At 36.1% G+C, this 25,075-nt stretch overlaps 1 protein-coding gene across 2 annotated transcripts in view; it reads left to right on the top strand.

The window, feature by feature from the left end:
- parga (poly (ADP-ribose) glycohydrolase a) overlaps positions 1-25,075 on the top strand; it is a 256,129-nt gene that overhangs the window by 162,559 nt on the left and 68,495 nt on the right. For both annotated transcript variants that reach the window (XM_039772313.1, XM_039772316.1), the window contains exon 15: positions 21,727-21,805. In XM_039772313.1, coding sequence (XP_039628247.1) covers positions 21,727-21,805 — 79 coding nt within the window. The remainder of the gene's footprint in view (positions 1-21,726; positions 21,806-25,075) is intronic.

Here is a 25,075-nt window from a genome sequence, read left to right on the forward strand (position 1 = left end):
AGTCCATCAGAAATAACAGGGACAACAGAATAAATAACTGAGAGGGATGTAAATCACAGAACACAAACTGCAGAACAGAACTCTACAATAAAGAACAGAGCGCTACATTACGTTACGCCACAACTGCATTAACACGGCAAATCTCCGTTAACGAGTTACGCGGATCGCCCGTGCTTGGGGCTGGGCGGCATCAACACGTTAGCGCCGTTCAGTCCCACGCACGGGCGATCAGCTGTAACTCATTACGGAGATTTGCCACACTACGATGTGCAAATTAACATTTTACTAGAATGTAGCCTAAAAAATATATTTAATATTATATATTTAATATATTTTTGTCGTAAGCCTTATTGCTGCTACAGTTTGAAGTACAATGTTTACATTTGGTTTTGACAGTTCATGTTAGACTTGTATTTATTTTGTTTAAAGGGTTTATTTGCCTTATATAGTTTAGTTGTTAGTGCTTTGATCCTTTTATATTTAATATATGTTGTGAGAGTTATTGCTGCTACAGTTCACATTTTGTTTATGTCAGGCATTTTATATAGCAGTATTTTATACTGGGCCTTTAGTAATTTGTTTTTGAAAAGTTTTTTATATTTGATACATTAACATTTTATGTTTACATTCTAAGTCAAACATTTGCTCAAATGTTCTAAATAAAAGAACAGAAATAATTACAAGTTGAGTACTTCTCATTTTGATTTTTAATTTAAATGAAAAAAAAAAAGGAGTGGTGATTATATAAACTATTCACTGAATACAAAGAAAATGTACTATATCGGGATATGAAATGAAATATCGGGATATAAGATTTTGGTCATATCGCACAGCCCTATAATCAAACATATTAAATTATTCTTGAGTTTACACACACAAAAACACACATACCCATACACACACATACTGTATATACACACAGTATGTATCTGTAAAAATACACAATAGCTGTGTTACCTGGCCTTTCCTGGGAGTTTTCCTGAGACAAAGTAGTATAGATCTGTCAGTTAATCATATGTATTAAAAGTACTAAGTAACTACCTAAATACTTTTTTTTATGCTATTTTTACATTATTACTGTTCAGTGGAGCTGCTTAGTCTTGAACACATTACATTCATTTGCCCATGAATAAAACATTCTTGCCATGGATCAATTCCAATGTTTCCTAGTTACTGACTTTGACTTTTGTTGATCAATGCCAAACAGTTTTACAGGAAACTATTCTTTTGAATTCAAACAGGTTTTCATCAGTAATAATGGGAATTGTGATTATGTATGTCCACCAGCCTTGTTCACTTTACTTCCCCTCAACCCTGTTTAGAATAAAGCAAGTTTAGAAATGAATGGACAAATGGGCATACTATTATTATTATTATTGGTTTTTATTATTATACAGTATGTTAACACTGAATTGTGTTTTACTCTTTAACTAAAAAAAAGTCTACAGGCAATTTATATATATATATATATATATATATATATATATATATATATATATATATATATATATATATATATAATATATATATATATGTGTGTGTGTGTCCCATTCAATAAACAAAATGTTGTTCACTAAATGGATGGAATACTGAAATAGATTAAGTGGTTTTGAGACTGAAATTACATGCACAAAAGCAATGGAATATAGACTTAAGTTGAATGGAAACGATCAGTTAAATTATTGGTACCAATAAACAGATTTTTCTGTGTTATGAGGAGAATAATATATATCTAGATTTTCAGTATAACACCACACCAGTTTGAGTAATGTTCATGTCTACATGCTGCTCAGCAGGAAGTTTGCAGCACAACACACCAATCCACAATCTTCTCGATTTTTTTTGTGCTGTTGCAGGTCTGTTACAGTTAAATCGATAAATGTTTGTATGGAATATATGAAAATAGACTATTAACATATGTTGTATTTATTGTTACAACCAGAGGAAGAAAACACTGGCAGAATTAATAAAGTTAGTAAACTATTTATTAACACAGTATACTGTGTAATGTGTACATTTCAGTATGTAGTGTATGCATTTTAGTACATTGTTTACGAGACAAAATGTGTATCAGTATATTCTGTTTGGTGGATGTACGTACAATGAAGAATGAATTAAGTCACAAATGGAACAATAAAGAAACAATATCTTGGACTTTATATAGAGTTAACAGCAAGTTCCTCAAGTGTAAGGCCTTTGGAGATTGGAATGATGTTGGGTTTTTTTTTGTGTGCATGTTAAGGTATAGTAAATCAGATTTGGGGGACTAAGTTCCCCATTTTGTTATGTGTGTGTGCATAGGACTCTCCTATTTTGCCTAATGAGTTGCCTGACACTGTGTACTTTGTTCATTCCCCTCTCTTTTAAGTTGTGAAAGCACCATCAATCGTGGCTTATTGTCTTGGGTGAGAGTAATCCAGCTCCACCTGTATATCTCTCACCATCCATGGCAACTGGATTTGAGGTATATAGTGCACCTAGATTGTGTGACCACATCATACTTAAGTTTTGGTGAAGCTTCTTTCTTCAAGGTCAAGCTACATATCACCATGTTCCCTTGTCACAACACCTGTGCTTATTCACTCTTTTATTTACATTGTTATCGAGTGGTGCTGTTGTGCTTGTAGAACTTGTTTCCACGGAGTTGAAAAAAGTGGGCCTTAAAATAGCCCACTTGCTATAGCATTATTATTGGCAAATTTAGAAAAATAAAATACAGTTTGATTAATTTTTGTATTATATAACACCAGTAACAGCGCTCTGCACGATAATGTGCAGTGAATACACTTGACTTGAGCATTCATAGTTTTTATTCTCTTTCTCTGTACGTGTAGCATTTGTTTGCTCAGACGTTGATGCGCTTGCTACTTTCTGAGCAGCTCTTCTTTTCTCCACCGTAGCGGCCCACTTCTCTTCTTTCATCGGTATGTTTTCACGTTAAAACTGATTAAATCACTGTTTGTGCTGCACTCACTTAGTACGTTTTCATTAATTTTTCACTTAAGCTGGAACTTAAGTCTTCAATATGCCTCAAGAATGATTTAAGATATGAAGAGGTGGTGAAAGGGATGAGAACAGCACCCGTACGCATTGCTGAGAGTTGATTCTACAATAAAATAAAAAAAAAAAAGAGGAATAACCTTGGAGGTCAATCATCACCCCGAAAGCGGATACGATGTCACTTAATATATGTGTACCAAATTTTTAGAATTTCAGGCCAATAGGTCAAACGGTTTGTGAGCCACATGTGATTTAAAATCTTGGACAGACAAACGAACAGTCATGGTAGCGCATTATATGTAAAGATATTTCACTCAAATTAGTTAAAGCATTTTTGAGATATTGGTGTGTTTAATTTTTATATTGTAGGGTTTTTTTAAATCCTAAATATTGATATATTGAAATTTATATTGTTAACAGATACAAATATATCTAAATGTACAATTCTGCTGTATTTAAGTTTATTTTCAAAGCAGGAAATACTGATTCTGTTGATGAGTGATTAAGTGAATGATTGTGGTAGCCAACTATACAAGGCGAGACACAAAAATAACCGGACATGGTTTGGGGATTTCCTGGAAAACCGTCTGGAGGTCGGCCGGATGTGAATCATCGAACTATATTCCCTCCTACATGCCCTCTCAAACCGCCGGCCAGCTAGGTATATCCTAGTATATCAGTATTTGCACAGTAATCGCTACACGAGTTGCTGCTATAATGTCAGCTGAAAAAATAAAACAGTGAATCAACAATAAATTTCTCACAAAATTGAACACAACGTCCATAGAAACTTATGAAATGATAAAAAACAGTGTATGGTGATAACAGTTTGTCTTGCACACAAGTTTTGAGTGGTACAAACGTTTCAAGGAAGGACAAGAAAACGTGGAAGACGTTCAACGCTCAGGTCACTCACGCTCGTCTGGAACGAATGAAAGCATCAATAGGTGAATCAGATAGTTCAAAATGATTGTACTGCTTTTTCTGTAAAGCAGTTTTTGACTGACAAAAACATTCCTGTCCTCGATCATCCTCTCTATTCACCTGATTTTAGCTCCCTGTGATTTTTACTTGTTCCCGAAAATCAAAGTGACCTGAAGGGAACACATTTTTTTTTTCAATGGATAAAACGATGACAGAAATGGCAAGCCTGTTGAAGCGCCTCAAGCAAGAAGACTTCCAGCACAATTTCAATCAATAGAAGATACATATGGAGCGGGAGGGGGAATATATAGAAGGTAACAATGTTTAGAATGCTGTTATTCATCATTAAATATATATATATATATATATATTTTATCAATCCGGTTATTTTTGTCTCTCTCTTCATATGCACACATTATACAGTATCTGCCAAATAATACAAAGAATACACAACCCTTATTGGGGTCTCTGACAAAGCGTCATTGGTGGCTGGTTTGCTCATTTGACGGGGTGAAGATTATCCAGGTGGTCACCTACCATGTAACACTTGTGGCTGGGCAGCCATTTGGCAAATATCCGTCACGTCCTCTCAGTTGCAAGAAGCAGATCACAGATATGTTATACAGTACATGACAAATAATGCAAAGAGTACATGACAAGTGTTTTGCCCTTATTGGGGCTTGTCAGGTATACGCATTTCTGCATTCTCTTATGGGGATCGGACCTCGAATGTGAAAAAATGTATATATGTACAAATATTTATTTTTTATTTATATATATATGTATATACTGTATATGTATGCATGTAAGTGTACATATATATGTGTGTGTATATATACAGGTATATGTATGTGTATATGTTTATGTATATATACGTATATGTGTGTATGTATGTATAGCTGTATGTGTATATATATATATATATTTTTATATATATATATATATATGTGTGTGTATATATATATATATATATATATATATATATATATATATATATATATATGTATATATATGTATAAATATATATTTACAGCCTTAAGTGAAAACACACAAACCAATATTTTTTCCAGCTTTGCTCACTCAATGCAGTCTAACATCCAAGTGAAAGATATCACAACTACAGTTCAGAAGAATTTAAAAAAAATAAAAAACAAGAAGTACTGAGATTAATAAAGGAACCACACAACAATATTTGTAAACTCAATCAGGTGTAAGTAACCACCATTTCCATTGCAGGCCATCTGTTATCAGTTGTAATCAGTGTGATTAGTGAAAGCATAAAAACAGCTGTTCTTCGAGCATTCCCTTGCTTGGTAGTACAAGTGACTATAATTGGGAAGCCACTTTCAAAAGATCTCAGGGATAGAGTTGTGGACAGACATAAGGCAGGAGAGATGGTTACAAAAAAATCTCAAAGGCTTTATCAGTCCCAAGGAGCACAGTTAAGTCCATAATAAAGAAGTGGCAAGTGTTTGGTACTACTAGGTATGTGTATATATGTATGAATGTATGTACGTAAAGCAAAAAAAATGGGAATATTTCGAAGGGGTTGATTCTTTCTATGCCCACTCTATATGTGTATGTATATATGTATGTACTGTTTATATAATGTATATATATGTGAGTGTGTGTTTGTGTGTGTATATATACATGTGTGTGTATATATACAGGGAGTGCAGAATTATTAGGCAAGTTGTATTTTTGAGGAATAATTTTATTATTGAACAACAACCATGTTCTCAATGAACCCAAAAAACTCATTAATATCAAAGCTGAATATTTTTGGAAGTAGTTTTTAGTTTGTTTTTAGTTTTAGCTATTTTAGGGGGATATCTGTGTGTGCAGGTGACTATTACTGTGCATAATTATTAGGTAACTTAACAAAAAACAAATATATACCCATTTCAATTGTTTATTTTTACCAGTGAAACCAATATAACATCTCCACATTCACAAATATACCATTTCTGACATACAAAAACAAATCAGTGACCAATATAGTCACCTTTCTTTGCAAGGACACTCAAAAGCCTGCCATCCATGGATTCTGTCAGTGTTTTGATTTGTTCACCATCAACATTGCGTGCAGCAGCAACCACAGCCTCCCAGACACTGTTCAGAGAGGTGTACTGTTTTCCTTCCTTGTAAATCTCACATTTGATGATGGACCACAGGTTCTCAATGGGGTTCAGATCAGGTGAACAAGGAGGCCATGTCATTAGTTTTTCTTCTTTTATACCCTTTCTTGCCAGCCACGCTGTGGAGTACTTGGACGCGTGTGATGGAGCATTGTCCTGCATGAAAATCATGTTTTTCTTGAAGGATGCAGACTTCTTCCTGTACCACTGCTTGAAGAAGGTGTCTTCCAGAAACTGGCAGTAGGACTGGGAGTTGAGCTTGACTCCATCCTCAACCCGAAAAGGCCCCACAAGCTCATCTTTGATGATACCAGCCCAAACCAGTACTCCACCTCCACCTTGCTGGCGTCTGAGTCGGACTGGAGCTCTCTGCCCTTTACCAATCCAGCCACGGGCCCATCAAGACTCACTCTCATTTCATCAGTCCATAAAACCTTAGACAAATCAGTCTTGAGATATTTCTTGGCCCAGTCTTGACGTTTCAGCTTGTGTGTCTTGTTCAGTGGTGGTCGTCTTTCAGCCTTTCTTACCTTGGCCATGTCTTTGAGTATTGCACACCTTGTGCTTTTGGGCACTCCAGTGATGTTGCAGCTCTGAAATATGGCCAAACTGGTGGCAAGTGGCATCTTGGCAGCTGCACGCTTGACTTTTCTCAGTTCATGGGCAGTTATTTTGTGCCTTGGTTTTCCACACGCTTCTTGCGACCCTGTTGACTATTTTGAATGAAACGCTTGATTGTTCGATGATCACGCTTCAGAAGCTTTGCAATTTTAAGAGTGCTGCATCCCTCTGCAAGATATCTTACTGTTTTTGACTTTTCTGAGCCTGTCAAGTCCTTCTTTTGACCCATTTTGCCAAAGTAAAGGAAGTTGCCTAATAATTATGCACACCTGATATAGGGTGTTGATGTCATTAGACCACACCCCTTCTCATTACAGAGATGCACATCACCTAATATGCTTAATTGGTAGTAGGCTTTCGAGCCTATACAGCTTGGAGTAAGACAACATGCATAAAGAGGATGATGTGGACAAAATACTCATTTGCCTAATAATTCTGCACTCCCTGTACGTGTGTGTGTGTGTATATATATATATATATATATATATATATATATATATATATATATATATATATATACACACACACTAGCAAAATACCAACGCTTCGCAACGGAGAAGTAATGTGTTAACACTAGAATTACCAGAGTCTACGAAAAAACTCGTAGATCCGGCCCACCTTAAAACCGTTAACACTTCTCCGCCAGCTTCTTTTGTCCTGTAAATGTACCGATTAAAACAAGCAGCCGGCTATTCCATTCCCCACCATCGCAGAACGTTCATGAAGTTCTCCCAGCTCAAGTCTTGTTTGATTATCTGGGAGTGAAGTGGAGTTTTAGATTGGAAATAATAGATCGTTGTTTGGAACACACACATTTCATGTGTGTTCCGTTTCTACAGTAATCTATGTAAACACATTGTTAAAACAGAAACCTTGTCATATTTAACTAATGTTACAAAATGTAGGTATAAACTACAGTATGTGTAAAAGCATGAAGTCCAAACATTAATTAAACATGTTCACAAAAGGCTCAAGGACAATAGAGTAGGTTTTGTAGCATAGTGGTAAGAGTCTGTGATTTTCAGTGTTGTGGGTTTGCCGTGACTCACAGACCCGAGTTCGATTCCCCTTATGGACAGAGAAAGTGTTACTTTTTTTTTTCTTTTTAACCTCAAACGGACATACAATTTATAAACTGGTATGCACTGTCACTTAATGAGATCCTTATATTTTCATGTGGGATGCTCCTTTTAAAATATTTTTTTAACAATTGAGACTGCAATTAACATGAACAAGTGTCCTTATAACTGTTATTTTTAAGATCCATAACACACAGACAGACAGAGCACTGCATAATAGAGAGACAGACAGGCAGATAAGTCACTAGATATATAAATAAACAGGGAAGGCACATGTAGTGAAAGAAAAAAAAAGATCAACATGTGCGTTGTTCCTGCTTGCACTCAATAAGCTCACGCGCTCTAACCCCTCCCCCGATCTGACTCCAAGTATATACTCTATATATATATGACAGCAACACTCATAACCGTGACAAAACAATTACATTGACAATCATGTTACGTTATTTTTAAAATGTTTCCTTTTCTTTTTCATTACTTCTTTAACACTAGAATTAGTGCTGTGTGTACACTAATGAGAAATAAAATTAATTTAAATGATGACTCGCGCCTCTGCCTGCCTGCAAGCGTCTACTTTCTGCGTGCTGGGGCGATTTTCTTTTTTTCTCTTAAGTAAATCGTTAAGTTTAAAATGTTTTTTCTCATTAATGTACACACAGCACCCCATATTAACAGACAAAAAAAGAATTTTTGAAATTGTTGCAGATTATTAAAAAAGAAAAACTAAAAATATCACATGGTCCTAAGTATTCAGACCCTTTGCTGTGACACTCATATATTTACCTCAGGTGCTTTCTATTTCTTCTGATCATCCTTGAGATCACCTTCATTTGAGTGTTTGATTATACTGATTGGACTTGATTAGGAAAGCCACACATCTGTCTATATAAGGTCCCATAGTTGACAGTTCATGTCAGAGCACAAACCAAGCATGAAGTCAAAGGAATTGTCTGTAGACCTCCGAGACAGGATTGTCACAAGGCACAAATCTGGGGAAGGTTACAGAAAAATTTCTGCTGCTTTGAAGGTCCCAATGAGCACAGTGGCCTCCATCATCCGTAAGTGGAAGAAGTTCGAAAACACCAGGACTTTTCCTAGAGCTGGCCGGCCATCTAAACTGAGCGATTGGGGAAGAAGGGTCTTAGTCAGGGAGGTGACCAAGAACCCGATGGTCACTCTGTCAGAGCTCCAGAGGTCCTCTGTGGAGAGAGGAGAACCTTCCAGTAGGACAACCATCTCTGCAGCAATCCTCCAATCTGGCGTGTATGGTAGAGTGGCCAGACGGAAAAAGGCACCTGAAAGACTCTCAGACCATGAGAAACAACATTCTCTGGTCTGATGAGACAAAGATTGAACTCTTTGGTATGAATACCAGGCATCATGTTTGGAGGAAACCAGACACCGCTCATCACCAGGCCAATACTATCCGTACAGTGAAGCATGGTGGTGGCAGCATCAAGCTGTGGGGATGTTTTTCAACGGCAGGAACTGGGAAACTAGTCAGGATGAAGGGAAAGATATCATGAAGGGAGACATCATGTATGAAAACCTGCTCCAGAGCGCTCTTGACCTCAGACTGGAGCGACGGTTCATCTTTCAGCAGGACAATGATCCTAAGCCCACAGCCAAGATATCAAAGGAGTGGCTTCAGGACAACACTGTGAATTTCCTTGAGCGGCCCAGCCAGAGCCCAGACTTGAATCTGATTGAACATCTCTGGAGAGACCTAAATATGGCTGTCCACCAACGTTTACCATTCAACCTGACAGAACTGGAGAGGATCTGCAAGGAGGAATGGCAGAGGATCCCCAAATCCAGGTGTGAAAAACTTGTTGCATCTTTCCCAAGAAGACTCATGGCTGTATTAGCTCAAAAGGGTGCTTCTACTAAATACTGAGCAAAGGGTCTGAATACTTAGGACCATGTGATATTTCAGTTTTTCTTTTTTAATAAATCTGCAACAATTTCAAAAATTCTTTTTTTTTTGTCTGTCAATATGGGGTGATGTGTGTACATTAATGAAGGAAAAAAATAATTTAAATCATTTTAGCAAATGGCTGCAATATAACAAAGAGTGAAAAATTGAAGGGGGTCTGATTACTGTCCATACCCACTGTATATCAGCACTTCCCGATTCATTTTACCCTCGCACCCACGTGACGGACGCGGCCGATTTCGCACCCCCTTGGTTTGAGAAGTATGAAAAAATACGAGGTTAACACAGAAAGACAGATCACCAATTGAAGCTTTATGAATAATGGATACTTTATTCGCCATCGATGATTGTTTTGGTAAAGCCATACTCAGTGTAATCCTCCCATTTTCTAATTTTTTCGCGACTAGCCATGATTAAATGAACGGTAAAAAAGTTAGAGCAAAGCAACTGTGACTTATTGAGGCAGGCAGGCGACAGCACAATACCACGCGGACTCGATGTAGTGCGCGTCAAGTCGATCTAAAATTCGACAAAATCTACCTTTTCAAGTTCTATTTGGGTATAAGTAGGTTCTATTTAGTCGACAGAAATATCTTTGGTAGGAATGTAAGTCGAATTTAGTCTTTAAATTTCTGTTGTGAAGAAACATTTATGCAATGATGACTACATTTAAGTTACATTCTAACCAAAGATATTTCTGTCAACTAAATAAAAATCACTTATATTTAAAATTTAAATAGAACTTGAACAGATACGATAGTTCATAATACCCACACAGACTTGCACGTAAGAGCGAAAGTCATCCGTTTTAACAAGCAGCGTATTGCACTGATACGAAATAGCCTGCCCATTTAATTATTTAGGAATGGATAGATAAATTAAGATTTTGTACAATATATATATATATATGTGGATGTGTGTGTTTGTGTGTATATATGTATATGTATATATATATATATATATATATATATATATATATATATAGGGGGTACGGAAAGTATTCAGACCCCTTCAATTTTTCACTCTGTTATATTGCAGCTATTTGCTAAAATCATTTAAATTAATTTTTTTACTCATTAATGTACACACAGCACCCCATATTGACAGACAAAAAAAAGAATATTTGAAATTTTTGTAGATTTATTTCAAAAGAAAAACTGAAATATCACATGGTCCTAAGTATTTAGACTCTTTGCTCAGTATTTAGTAGAAGCACCCTTTAGAGCTAATACAGTCATGAGTCTTCTTGGGTAAGATGCAACAAGTTTTTTACACCTGGATTTGGGGATCCTCTGCCATTCCTCCTTGCAGCTCCTCTCCAGTTCTGTCAGGTTGAATGGTAAACGTTGGTGGACAGCCATTTTTAGGTCTCTCCAGAGATGCTCAATTGGGTTTAAGTCAGGGCTCTGGCTGGGCCATTTAAGAACAGTCACAGAGTTGTTGTGAAGCCACTCCTTCGTTATTTTAGCTGTGTGCTTAGGGTCATTGTCTTGTTGGAAGGTAAACCTTCAGCCCAGTCTGAGATCCTTAGCACTCTGGAGAAGGTTTTTGTCCAGGATATCCCTGTACTTGGCCGCATTCATCTTTCCCTCGATTGCAACCAGTCGTCCTGTCTCTGCAGCTAAAAAACACCCCCACAGCATGATGCTGCCACCGCCATGCCTCACTGTGGGGCTGTATTGGACAAGTGATGAGCAGTGCCTAGTTCTCTCCACACACTGAGGAGAGGCAAGACACATGACAGCCCGCATGGAGTTTCCTAAAAGACACCTGAAGGACTCTGAGATGGTGAGAAATAAGATTCACTGGTCTGATGAGACCAAGATAGAACTTTTTGGCCTTAATTCTAAGCGGTATGTGTGGAGACAACCAGGCACTTCTCATCACTTGTCCAATATCAATTACATTGATAATCATGTTACGTTATTTTCAAAATGTTTCCTTTTCTTTTTCATTACTTCTTTAACAGACTACTTCTCCGCTGCGAAGCGCTGGTATTATGCTAGTCTATACTAATAAAAGGCAAAGCCCTCACTCACTCACTCACTCACTCACTAACTCACTCATCACTAATTATCCAACGTCCCGTGTAGGTAGAAGGCTGAAATTTAGCAGGCTTGTTCCTTACAGCTTACTTAAAAAGTTAAGCAGGTTTCATTTTGAAATTCTATGCGTAACTATCATAACGGTCTACAACGTCCGCCATGTTGAACTTTCTTATTTATGGCCACATCTTCACAAAATTTGGTAGGTGGCTTCCCTGCACTAACAGAAACCAATGTACGTACTTATTTCACTGGTATGACGCCATTGTCGACTGCCATATTGAACTTTCCAACGGTCTTTGTTACTCATGGGCCCATCTTAAAGAAATTTGGTACGCGGATTCCCAATGCTAACTGAATCCTACTTACGTACATATATACATCCATAGCCTGCAGCTCGGTCACCGTGTGAGGCGGCGTTGGGTCCCCCATCCCAACGCCTCCCACTTTGTTGGCTGCCTGCCTATGTAAGGCCGTTCGTCACTCCAGTCTCTACATTCCCTTCCTTGCTTCTCCACCGGATTCACATCTCCCTGCTGATAACTGCAGCCTTTTTATTTAATCCACGGCTTCTCCGCTGTTTTATTGCTCGTTTATTACGATTATAGTTATTGTGTAGGTATTTTACACTTACTTTACATTGTTCAGGTGCCCATTTCCTTTATCGTTCCAACCGTACCCCCATTAACATGTCTATCGAGTCGATCACCATCGATCAGTGAACTGTCACTTACCGAGTGGTTTCCATTCCCGGAGATGGCACCTGCCTTTTTCATTGTCTTTGTTACATATTGCACGGCCATATCAGGCTCACTCTTGATATCCGGAGGAACATTGTGTCTTATGTATTGAATGACTGGGGCAGGTTCAAGGTGTGGACTGATGACGGTACAGGAGATAATTATTCTACACAGGAGCACTAGAAGAGTGAAATGCTTAAGCCCTTCACCTATGGTTCTGCCTGTGAGTTGATGGCTGCCGCTGAATTGTTCGGTTGTTGCTTTCAGGTGTACCGAAATGGCCAAATGTTTTACACCTTTCGACAACCGCCAATGCCTTTTAAACATCTTATGTTCACAGGTGATGATTTCAGTAGTGGACACTTTGATGTTTATGAATGTTTAAGCTCTCAAAAGCTGGATGTGAAGTTATCAATGAAACCGTTTGTATGCTTACAACGCTTGACAGATGCCAAATGTCACTTCAACACAAGTCCTGCAAATGCTGTCGTAATTGAAACAAACCATGAAACTCAAACCGATTATGACAGCAGCAATCCAAGCTGTGAGATTTGAGACAAGATTACTTTTTACATGGCCAACTGTACGTTGCATGCTCGAGTTAGCTCAGCGCACAGCCTGGTCATATTACAACCGGAGGGCCAAACTGACAATGTGGTATGCAAAGAGATCCTAAACAAATAATTATTGGTATATTCTCCCTCAGTTTAAAAAGGTTTAATTTTCTTCTTAATAAAAATTTTAAGGCAGTACTTTGCAGCTGTGAAGCGTGGGTATTTTGCTAGCAATGTTATAAATAGAGAAATAGTTAATAGCTACTCTTTGGTGTAGGCCTTAGTGATAGAGTTTATACCCCCTGAATGCTGTAAGGTTTTGTCTGTTCATCAAGTTATTTATTCATACATTTTTCTTATGATGACATTCCTAAAATCAAGGTGGTATTCCATCTAAATCATGCACTCAGACAACCCTGTATCAGTAACATCTTTATATACGCTACCATGGCTGTTTGTTTGTCTGTCTAGGATTCTAAATCACCTGTAGCTCTAAAACCGTTTGACCCATTGGCCTGAAATTTGGTACACGTATACTAGGTGACGTCTGCTATCCACTTTTGGGGTGATGATTAACCTCCAAGGTTATTCCTCTTTTTATTTTATTTTATTGTAGAATCAACTCTCAACTCATCCCTACCACCTTCGCCGTCACTTCACCTACATCTTCATATCTTAAATCTTCCTTGAGGCAGATTCTTCCAAACCCTTCCCCATGCTGCCTGCAGCCTCCCATACACCCCCATGCCGCTTTTCTCGAGTCCTATTCCTCCTTTGGACTACCGTGTTACCCACTCCTCTCTCATGACCCCATTGGTGTCACGTCACCGCCCGATATCTAGCCAGACCGCGTGACCTTTCACTTTGGCCATGTCTGCGCCTGGGAGTTTTTTCCGTCATAGACATAGAATTACTAGACGCTGCATGACCAGCAGCATTGTAGGTCAATGTCTCCGCCATATTGCGAGTGGCACTGCTATGGAGTGAAATAATGGATAAAGATGTCTCACGCATGTGCTGCTTTGGATTGTACAATCCGCTGTACGCTCTAAACCAGATCCCATTTCATAGGTAAGGCTGAACAATTGTTTTGGTTATATTTGGCCATTAGAAAATCCCGTTTTATAATCTTTTCACTCAAGGCCACCTTGCAATAAAATTAAACAACATTAGTAAAATTAAAACAGTTACAGTGCAAAATTCATAATTGGTATGCCAGTTTGAAAAGATAAGTTTTGAGGGCAGTTTTAAAATATGTTATTGAATTGAGCTGATGTATATGAGAGAGAAGAGAATTCCTGAATTGAGGAGCACTATCAGAGACGCTCGAGCTCCCATAGCACTGAGTCTGATGTGTGGTACAGAAAGTAGAGCTGCAGATGAGGATCTGAGTGAGCGAGAGGAGTGCAAGTCTGTAGGAGATCAGTGAGGTTGTGAAGAGCTTTAAATGTTCAGAGTGGTATTTTGTATTGTATTTTGTAGTTAACAGGGAGCCAGTGAAGTTGAGAGAGAATAGGTGTAATATATTCAGTGGATTTAGAACAGGTTATTATACTGGCAGCAGAATTTTGAAGAAGTTGTAAGCGATGAATACATTTTTGTGGGATGCCAGATAGAATAGCATTACAGTAATCTATACGTGAGGTGACTCGGGCATTAACTGATACTTCAATACTATGTTGCGTAAGAACAGGACGAAGTCTAGAAATGTTTCGGAGATGGAAGAAGGCAGTCCGAGAAATTTTACTTACAGTGCATCCGGAAAGTATTTACAGCGCATCACTTTTTCCACATTTTGTTATGTTACAGCCTTATTCCAAAATGGATTAAATTCATTTTTTTTCCTCAGAATTCTACACACAACACCCCATAATGACAACGGGAAAAAAGTTTACTTTAGGTTTTTGCAAATTTATTAAAAATAAAAAAACTGGCGGGCTTCGGCTAGTTTATTATAGCAAAGATGTTATATTAAGAAAGGTAGAAATAGTATCTGGTATGCAAGGAATGATTTTTTTTTTTCCCCATACTATATAGACATTGAATTAATTTCTTTGTGAGATTAATACATATTGGGTATTGTTTGTTCATTCACTGTTAGTACTTTGTAGCTTTAGTATTTAGTAGTGGACATTCAGTATAACTGAACTAAAAAAATATTCAATGCTTGCTTTTCAAAATAATTTTTAAGTGTGCTGCATTCCACAATGTATATAGCTAACACAGTTCAAAACTAAAATAATCTACAGGCAGAAATAATTTAAATTGGTTTATCATGTGAAATTACCAATTTTAGCTAGTTTATTGAAGTCTGAAATATTGACTGTATTTAAGATTTTATATACCTTATTCGACCAAAGTTTTCTTATTCACAGCACAGTTATTTATTTAAATATATAAAGGTTTGTAACATTCATAGAGTATAATTTGCATGTAGTACATTTCTCCTTCTAGAAATTGACTTTCAGTTTTCAGAAGTCAGTTTGGAGAAACCTGCATTTTTTCCACTGTCACTGTTTTATAGACATAGTTCAAGCATGCCAATAAATTAGAATAATAAGTGCTTTACTGCTGAATGTAGGGCACTAACACTTCTACATAAACATGAAGCTGCTATTGATAAGACCTGTCAGTTAACAAAAATAGGTATTTATATATTTTCCACAAACTAAACATTGATTCTAATTAAATTATTTTCATGGACTTTATCATCATAAAATTAATTTATTTGTTTAATTCATTTTCCTGTGGATTTTTGATGTTGATCTTAATCATGGTCTAGCAGTATGTCTGAAGCTTACATTAGTTGTTTGTTTTAAACACTTTCTATATTCTGTATTGGAGTAATATTGAATGAGTCTGTTTCAGTTTTCAAAATATGTTCAAATTTTGGGAATACACATTCTATAATTATTTCACTATCTGTGTTAGTTAATAAAAAAAAAATACATTTTTAAAATTAATAATCACTTGGTACCAGCCTTAGACACACTGTGCAACTTAATTGGCACAATTTAAAAATGTGCCTTGTTAAAATGATAAGTTGATAAATTGTAGTGTTGTCTATTTAATTAATGTATTAGTAGTTTTATTAGCTTCAGGGATTCTAGTGTTTACCAGTGGAACTGGAAAAGGAAAAACGAAAAAAGTTGTAAATATACGGGCTTCACTATTGTCTTTATACAGTCACCCTTGAAAGTTTGTGCACCCATTGCATAATTTGAGATTTTGTTTAATACAAAATGCATATTTAATTGTAATAATAAATTATTATTCACCTATTTAAATGTTTGAAAGAAAATGTTCTTTCAAAAAATATGTGCAATATTCAGAAGCTGTGTTAGTTTAAAAAAATAAACACAGTTCTGTAACATGCATTAAGGTAAGCACAATAAGATGGATACGTGTTAACCAATTAGCCAAATTATCCAATACAACTAAAAATACGAAGTGATTTGTTAGAGAAGAGAAAACATAATTGCAAGAATTTACTCTTCTGTGTTTCAAACATCATTCCTTGAACAGTGGAAACAGCAGAGAGTCAAATACCACTGTATTTAAAACAGGGGCATCATCTGAAAATTTCATATCAAGGAAAATCATAAACGTGGTAAGAAGTAATTATAAAATAATAGCTAGATCTCTACAAGCCTCCTTAGCGGCCTTTAGAGAAGTGGTGAATAGATCAACATAATAAAACTTCTGAACACAAATGCCATCTATAGAGGGGTTTCACACAAAAAAACAAAAACTTGTCGGTCAAGTAAGAGCAAAGTTGTGCAAAAGGGGAGCTAATCTTTGTTGAAGCCTATCACCAACAAAATATTATCCGTGCTGTACATGTAAGGGCTGTTTTTCTTGGTTTGGTTTTGAGAAACTTGACTTAATGGAGGAGGTATTGAAATCTGGAAAATACTGTATCAGGGAATTCTTGTTCAGAAGACGGTCTACTAAAGATTGGTTTGGAAGAAGTACTTCCACATTCTATAGTAGAATGACCAAGCCAAAGGTCTTACCTGAATCTTATTGAAGTGCTGTATCTTAAAACTACAGAACTTGTGGATTTATTTTTTTATAGTGGAATGGGTCAGATCCAATAAACAACATTCCAGATAGTGATAATTGGTTATAGGTGTCCAAATAAGTTTAAATGTGTTTATCTCCGATTTTGACAGTATATAGCCTTTGGGTTCTTTTAAAACTATTTGATGTTTTACTTCAGTTCGCTATATAGGTACAGCAGTGTGGCACACCATTCATATTTGGTCTACAGTGACTTTACCCTCTGTATTGTTTGCATAGTTGCATATTTTTTCATTATTTGCTATTGTCTTTGTAGTATTAGCTACGTATGTCTTTTCATGTGTTTTTGTATATTTTGGGGTTTTTGACTTTAATGTTTGGATTTTTTATTTTGTTAACACATTATTTCTCTTTGTTTTCTCATTGCCATTTTGGATCTCCTCGTGTGACTAAGATCATTGCAAGTGACAGGATGGGATGTCACAGGACTTGATGGTATAAATATGTTGATGATTGCGCATGGAACCATCCCTTGATGTATACAACTACCTTTTTATTTATCTCGTATCGTTTCTTTGTTAGTCGGACTATCTGTTTTAATTATAACTTTATGCTGGCTTTCGTTGAGACTTCCGAGTACACCTTGCCCCTTCAGTTTTTGGTTGCATGGTTTTATTTGCTTCCATGGTTTTGAGCCCTAGCTGACCCCTTGACCCTAATTTTTAGGCGCAATCATACACCCCTATAAGTCTTGCTCTGAATCTTCTATGTCAGAATAATAAATGTTTTTTATCTGTCACTTTGAGTGGTTAATATATTTTTGGGATAAGGGTTGCTGTGTACATTTTGAAGCCTTTATTGTGAAGGTATTTGAAGTATTAAAACCTTTGTATTAATCATAACATGGGTCTGTGCCTATGTTTCGGGACTTGGGGAGGCTGCAATGCCTCTTGCTGTTCACACAGTATTTGTTTATTTTAGCATTAAAACAGAATTACCCATTTTTAAACATTTATTAATTGGTTGTAAGAACTTTAATAGTTTTAAATCTCTTTACACTTTTTTTTTTGCATTTAATATAATATTTTACATTTATTTAGTTTTGTATATCATGTTTTCTTACCACTTTTGTGTATGTTGCCTTTCTTTAATGATTTGTTTGGTTTTATAATACAGGTTTGTATGAGTTTATTGTGATTTGTTTTAATTTTATTTTAGTAACCAATTCCATAGTACATCAACTTAACAGCTTCTGAGTCTAATTATGTGTACCTAATGAAGCCTTGCCTTAATGACACTTTAGTCTGCAGCCTCATCAGAGTGTATTTTGATGGTACATTTACTTCAGCTCACTGTTCTTGGGAGCAATAATATACCAAAAGTATAAATCAGGTTCCTTTTGTAGTGATTCAGTGGAAAGAAAAAATTGGTATTTTGTCTACTTTGTTTTGTATTGTGTGTGTACAGTGTCTGAAAATATTAAGTATAATACATTTCTCAGTAATATACTTCAAATGAAAGGTGTGTAAGCATTATAGAATGAAGCTAGCACATACAAATGCACTACCAGTCAAACATTTTAGAACACCTCAATTTTTCCAGTTTTTTTTTTTCGAACTTAGTCAGTTGAAATGTAGGGAATTACCTAAAATGGTGCAAAGGTAAGTAGTAAACTGCCAGAGCTTTATATTTAAAGTTTAGGTTAGCAAAAACTGAAAAAAGGAAATTTCAGAATATTACAAATGGACATTTTTCAGGAAACAGCTAATAGGATACAACCTGCATATTTTCTGTAGAAATCAAAGTAAATTAAGCCTTGCAAGTCAAAGCAAACAGTTTGCACATGTGCCCCAACTTCTGTTGATTATTTCAAAACCCTCTGTCTGTCTTAAAGCAGAGTTGGAACAGACTGCATTACTACAAGCTCTGAAGTACTACTTGGACAATATTACACTGTAGAAAGTTGTTTATTCCAGTGATAATGGCAAGAAAACGGAAGTTGTTAAATGAAATGAGAAAGACCATTATTATCCTTAGGAGTGTAGGCCTTTCATTTAGAGAAATTGCAAAAAATATCAAATTGTCAGTTAGTACAATGGTGTCCTACACAATCCATAGGTAATGGGAAACTAGAAGACATTCTGATAGGAAAAGAGGTGGCATACCCAAAGTTACAACCCAATCGGAAGACACATTTCTGAGGGTCACCAGCTTGTGTGATAGGCACCTCACAGCACAAGCACAGCACAGCTTCAAGAACAGCTTAACAGTAGTTGATTAAAAGCAAGTCTCAGTTTCTACTGTGAAGAGGAGACTTTGTGCTGCAGGTATGACAGGGCGAGTGGCAGTAAGAAAGCCATTCCTTAAATAATAAAATAGAACTTTGAAATACCGGCTGTGGACTACTGCAGACTGGAAGAAATTCTTATGGATGAATCAAAATTTTAAACCTTCAGTTCATCACACAGGGTGAAAGGATGGTTCCTCAGTGTGCGACACCAACTGTCAAACATGGAGAAAGGAGAAAGATGGTCTGGGGTTCTTTTGCGTGAGGCAGAGTTGTTAACTTGTACAGAATGACTGGCCTTCTGAATCAAAAGGGTTACCACAGTTTGGCTGTTATATATCCAAAAGGTGGCTACTTTGATAAATCAAAATTATGAATACAATTTGTACACTTAATGATTCTTTGAAATTTTTTCTTAAGCTGGTTCCTCAAAAGTGAACACGACTTCAGTTTATTCCAGACTGGGATATGAAGTGACAGTCTCCAGATTTCAATCTAATACATCAGTGGAGGGATGAGATGGAATGCAGAAGTCTTCACCATTATTGATTGGCCAAAAAATCTTCAGAAAGCGAATAGTGCTATCAAGTCAGCATAGAACATAATCTTTGGGAAATTTTTCCAGTACTTTTTTGACTTCATGCTACAAAGAATTTAGACTGTTCTGGAGGCAAAAGGAACAACTAATCCTGCTGCATAGCCGCAATCCCTCCTCCATCGTGGGGGTTGCATTCCAGAAACCCCCGTGATAGATGAAAATCCCTGAAGTAGAAACCATATGTTTGTATGGTTATTTTTTATATATTTTAAGCCCTTATAAACTCTCCCACACTGTTAACATTATTAGAGCCTTCTAGACATGAAATAACACCCTGTAGTCAAAAGTTTAAACTATGCTCCATGACAAGACAGAGATGACAGTTCTTTCTCACAATTAAAAGAATGCAAACATATCTTCCTCTTCAAAGAATGCGTGTCAGGAGCAGAGAATGTCAGAGAGAGAGAGTGCGCGCCAGAAAAGCAAACAATCACAAAATCAATACGTGCTTTTGGGCTTTTAAGTATCCCGAAGCACTGTGATAAGGCGGCATTTTTTAGAGGAGCGTCCGTATCTTCTAAGCAAACAGCCTCTGTGTAAACAGCCCCTCTCCTCACACCCCCTCCGTCAGGCGCAGAGAATGTCGGAGAGAGAGAAAAGCAAACAATCAAGCACTGCGTGGGAAGCATATCTTATCATTGAGGAGTTTTAGTTAATATGTAATACATGCTCTGATTGGGTAGCTTCCCTTAGCCAATAGCGTCCCTTGTATGAAATCAACTGGGAAAACAAACTGACGAAGCATGTACCATAAATTAAAAGACCCATTGTCCGCAGAAATCTGCGAACCAGGGAAAAATCTGTGATATATATTTAGATATGCTTACATTAAAAATCTGTGATAGAGTGAAGCCGCGAAAGTCGAAGCGTGATGTAGCGAGGGATTACTGTATATGTGTTAATAAAATGTTTAGAAATAAAAGAGTCAAAAGGAGATGTTCATTAAGTGGAAATCTGTTCCGGTCAATAAATATATAGATAATGTTGTAAACTCTACAATGCAATTAAAATTTGGCTTGGATGAATGAAACCTTTGACAAGCAATATAGTTGACTACCATATCTCATTATCAGCATGGACTGTCTTCTAATTAGGAAACTGTTCAGAATGAAAAACTGCAGCCACCATGGCCCTCCAGGACTGTGAGTGAAAATCCATGTGTTATAGAATCATTCAGTCAGACATATCAAAATGGTGGTCTGTTGTGGTTCATTCTCCCTGAGCAATTACACTCCCTGAGCTAGAGATGGTTCTAGTGAAGTATACCTTTGACACTTGGTATTAACTTCTTACCGAGAAGAGAGATGAACGTGTTCTAAGGCATCTAGACATATTAGTCCTCCATAATTTGGTCTACCTTCTTCTCAAAGAGGTTCTAGCAGATGAAGACAGAGTGATCTGTGGCACTCTTTATTAATTTAATTAATTTATTTTGTTTTTTTCTCAAATTAGTCCAAAATGATTATTTTAGATGTAAGCTACATGTGGGTGCTTTGGTCATCATTTGGCAAGATGATTATAAAATTCTTGAGTTATAGCTGTAAATTATTTACAATAATTAATTTAATTGACTTTTTTGTGTCTAATTTTTAATACCTTAACTGTCTTCAATTATTTTAACCAGAGAAATTTCCTAAAAGCCATTTAGCACTTGTCACTTTAAGGCATGACTTAACACTGTAATAATATTTTTTTTATTTTCTCTGTTAAAAATTGTTCATTTATTGATAACATTATGGATAGTTCTGTGATAAAGGTTGTTTTTTCCTGTCTTTATCAAGGTGTTGAGAGATTCAGCAACTACAAGGGCTATGCAGAATCATACAAGTGGTCCGGAAGCTATAATGATGACACTTTAAGGTAGTAAACAATGTAATTTTTTTTATTGCAGATTTGTCCAGACATAACAGTATAAAAAAAATTAAAGCACCAGGAATAAATAGAAATAGTGAAATAATGGAAACTAAATAAAACAACCTCCCCCACCCCCACAACCATCCTATATATGAAAATACTAATCTCAATAATAGTAATACAAAATTATTCCCTCCCTGATATCTGCAAGTAACAATCTAATATTTCAATAATGTTATGTTTATTGAATTATCTTTCAGACGTGTTTTTATGGCATTTATAAATATTTTCTAAGTTTTAAAACTCAGAATTTTATCAGGATTCTTTGATTTTGTAACAAGTAATTCACCTCATTGCTTTTCTCCTTCCCTTCTTACCTGTAATGCAACAAAATACATACTTGAGCAACATCTGTGTTTTTTCAAGACTATCCACTAAGAATTTTTGCTAGTGTGTTTAAATTTAGATAAGCATCCTTCCATCCATTTTCAAAAGCAAAGAGTCCAAATAAGAATGAAGGTGCAGAAGAAAAATGGTTAACTTTGAGCAAACTGAAGAGTGATGTGTAGTTCCCCACTTGGAAGAAGTGCTGTTTGGCCTCTTGCGATCCCTTTGAAATAACAAAAATGCACAACATTTAGGAGTTGCATTTTTCATTACTAGTTATTTTTAACATAATATACTTAAGTATGTTAAAAACAACATGTTATTGAAATCATTCATTAAAATGTAGGTTTCAATATGTTAAGTATTGGTACACAGAGAAATGTAACATATAGCAACCAAGCCGCAGATTAGCAATTGTTCAGAGAAAACAACACATTTTTTCATTTAACTTACTGGCAAAAAGAAAAAGAGCCATCATTGTAGACTGCCATGTAATCTTCACAGTACTTTTTAGATTATGTCCTCAAGAAGGAGTTAAACAATTTCAAAATGAATAGGCAGAATCAACTGGCTGCTCAAGTAGGAAAATGAATGTGATCCAGCAATTTGTTTTTCTTTACTTGTGTCATAGTCTTCTTATTTACTAATATACCACTTTATGTAACCACAATGTGAATGTTCTACTATAACTGAGTGGCCAATTATTCTCAATTATGAAAATAAAGGCTTGCAGAGAATACACATGAAATAATTTTATGCCACACTGTGTGGAAAAGAGTGCACTGAAACCTTGATAAGTTTTACATAAGGAATGATTTCATGTGTAGTGATCAAGGAGCTCCTGGTAAGTGCTTCTAAGCAATTTATTTTCCTTCCTGATGCAAAGATGTGGAGACTGCAATTGAAACACACATCAATATCGCAGCAACTTTTAAGAAAGTGTATTATATTGACGAAGCAATCACTGTAGCTTAGAAATGACACTTCATTTTAAATAACAAATTATTGCTAAATTAATTTCATTTTTATAAAGCAGCTTTTACTTATGAGCACAGGGTAATGACTATACAGTCATTTAAAATTATCGTTAAGTGTAGTTTTGAGCTTTTGCACAAACTGTAATGTCATTTCTAACAATTTCTTACAAGTTTAACATACATCAGTACTTAAACTTAATATGACCAGTTGACCATGGCGAAGAGGAAGCCAAAAATATCTACAAGTTGTGGATAAGTGGTACATGGACCATTGTAACAGACAATGTCAAATAGCAGTTTAAAAAAGAAATTCAAGATAAAAACAAAACAATGTTGAAGCATAAAAAGAAAATACAATACATACAAAACAATAACTATTCTTGGTAGCTTAATTGTTAAGGAATATCAGTCTAATACAGGATAGTTTTCCCTTTTGCCTCCAGAACAGTCTAAATTCTTTGTAGCATGAAGTCAAAAAGTTTTGGAAAAAATTCCCAAAGATTCTGTTCTATGCTTACTTGATAGCACTATTCACTTTCTGAAGATTTTTTGGCCAATCATTAATGGTGCAGACCTCTGCATTCCATCTAATCCTTCCACTGATGTATTAGATTGAAATCTGGAGACTGTCACTTCATATCTCAGTCTGGAATAAACTGAAGTCGTGTTCACTTTTGAGGAACCAGATTAAGATAATGTCTGCTTTATGACATTGCATATTATCCTGCTAAATTATCCATTTGAAAAATTAGATTGGTAAAGGGTAATGCTTAGCTATACTTTGGCAGTATTACTTTATCAGTGTTGGGTTGTCCTATTGTCACAAGGCAAGACAGATATCTGTATTCAAGCTGTTTACACCAGATTATTTTGTTTATTTAAAAAAACTAAATATATTAACAAAATTCAATAGAAAAATAAATACAGTAATATATTTCAAAGACAATCCACGAAACTCCAGGCTCAACCCCTACCCAAATCAGTGGAAACTTTGTGCTAAGACACACCCATCTAAAGTTTTTCTTTATACCAGAATAATACAGCAAAAAATGTGCAACACAGGCCTGCAGTATCATTAACAAATTCTTGCAAAATTCTGAACAATTAGAGATAATATATAACATCACTTTTCTCATTGAGTTAGAGAATGTTGATTTGGTTTCATTTGAGGATATCCAGTCTTTGTTAAAGTAATATGATATAGGAGGACATCACAACTAATTTTTCATAGTGGAATATTTTTCCATCCAGTGCTACTATTTAATACTGTAGGAGAGATTGACATTATCCATGTTTTGCTATGACTAGAGTACAAGTTCTGGCTTAAAAGCCAGGGCAAGACATTATTAACACCAATTTAAAACAATCTCAGTTTGCCTGATGGGGCCCTGTGCAGAATGCATATACTCCACACCTTCTCTGATAAGATGATCAATCATAGACCAAGAAACACTCAGGGATAACTCTCAGACGTACAAGCTGAAGACCCAAGTTCAAACAAAGGCCCATAAGTCAAGGGCTTACAACCTTGAGGAACAGAATTTTGCACCAATGGTCAACCTAAACAGTTGGGCTGATATGCATCCAGGAAAGCAATGGCAACACTTTTGTTCTTTACTTTAAAAACCCTTGTAAGACCCTAACTTATTGCTCCCTCAGGAAACATGTTGATAATATATGAGAGCCCATATGTTCAACTTGCTAAGGATGGGGTCTGACTGATCACCAGGTAACACAGCAGGTGTAACTTTGCTAGCATCCAAGGGCACTGTGTGTTTAGAAACCTTGAAGAGAAACTGCAGTACCTCCTATAGTAAGTAGATGCAACCTAAGGTGAAGAAGGAGCCAACCTCCTAAACAAACAGACTAGATCTGAGCAAGTGAATGCACCATCCAAATACAAGAAGCTTAA

Source organism: Polypterus senegalus, chromosome 1 (genome assembly GCF_016835505.1).
Source record: "Polypterus senegalus isolate Bchr_013 chromosome 1, ASM1683550v1, whole genome shotgun sequence".
NCBI lineage: Eukaryota > Metazoa > Chordata > Cladistia > Polypteriformes > Polypteridae > Polypterus > Polypterus senegalus.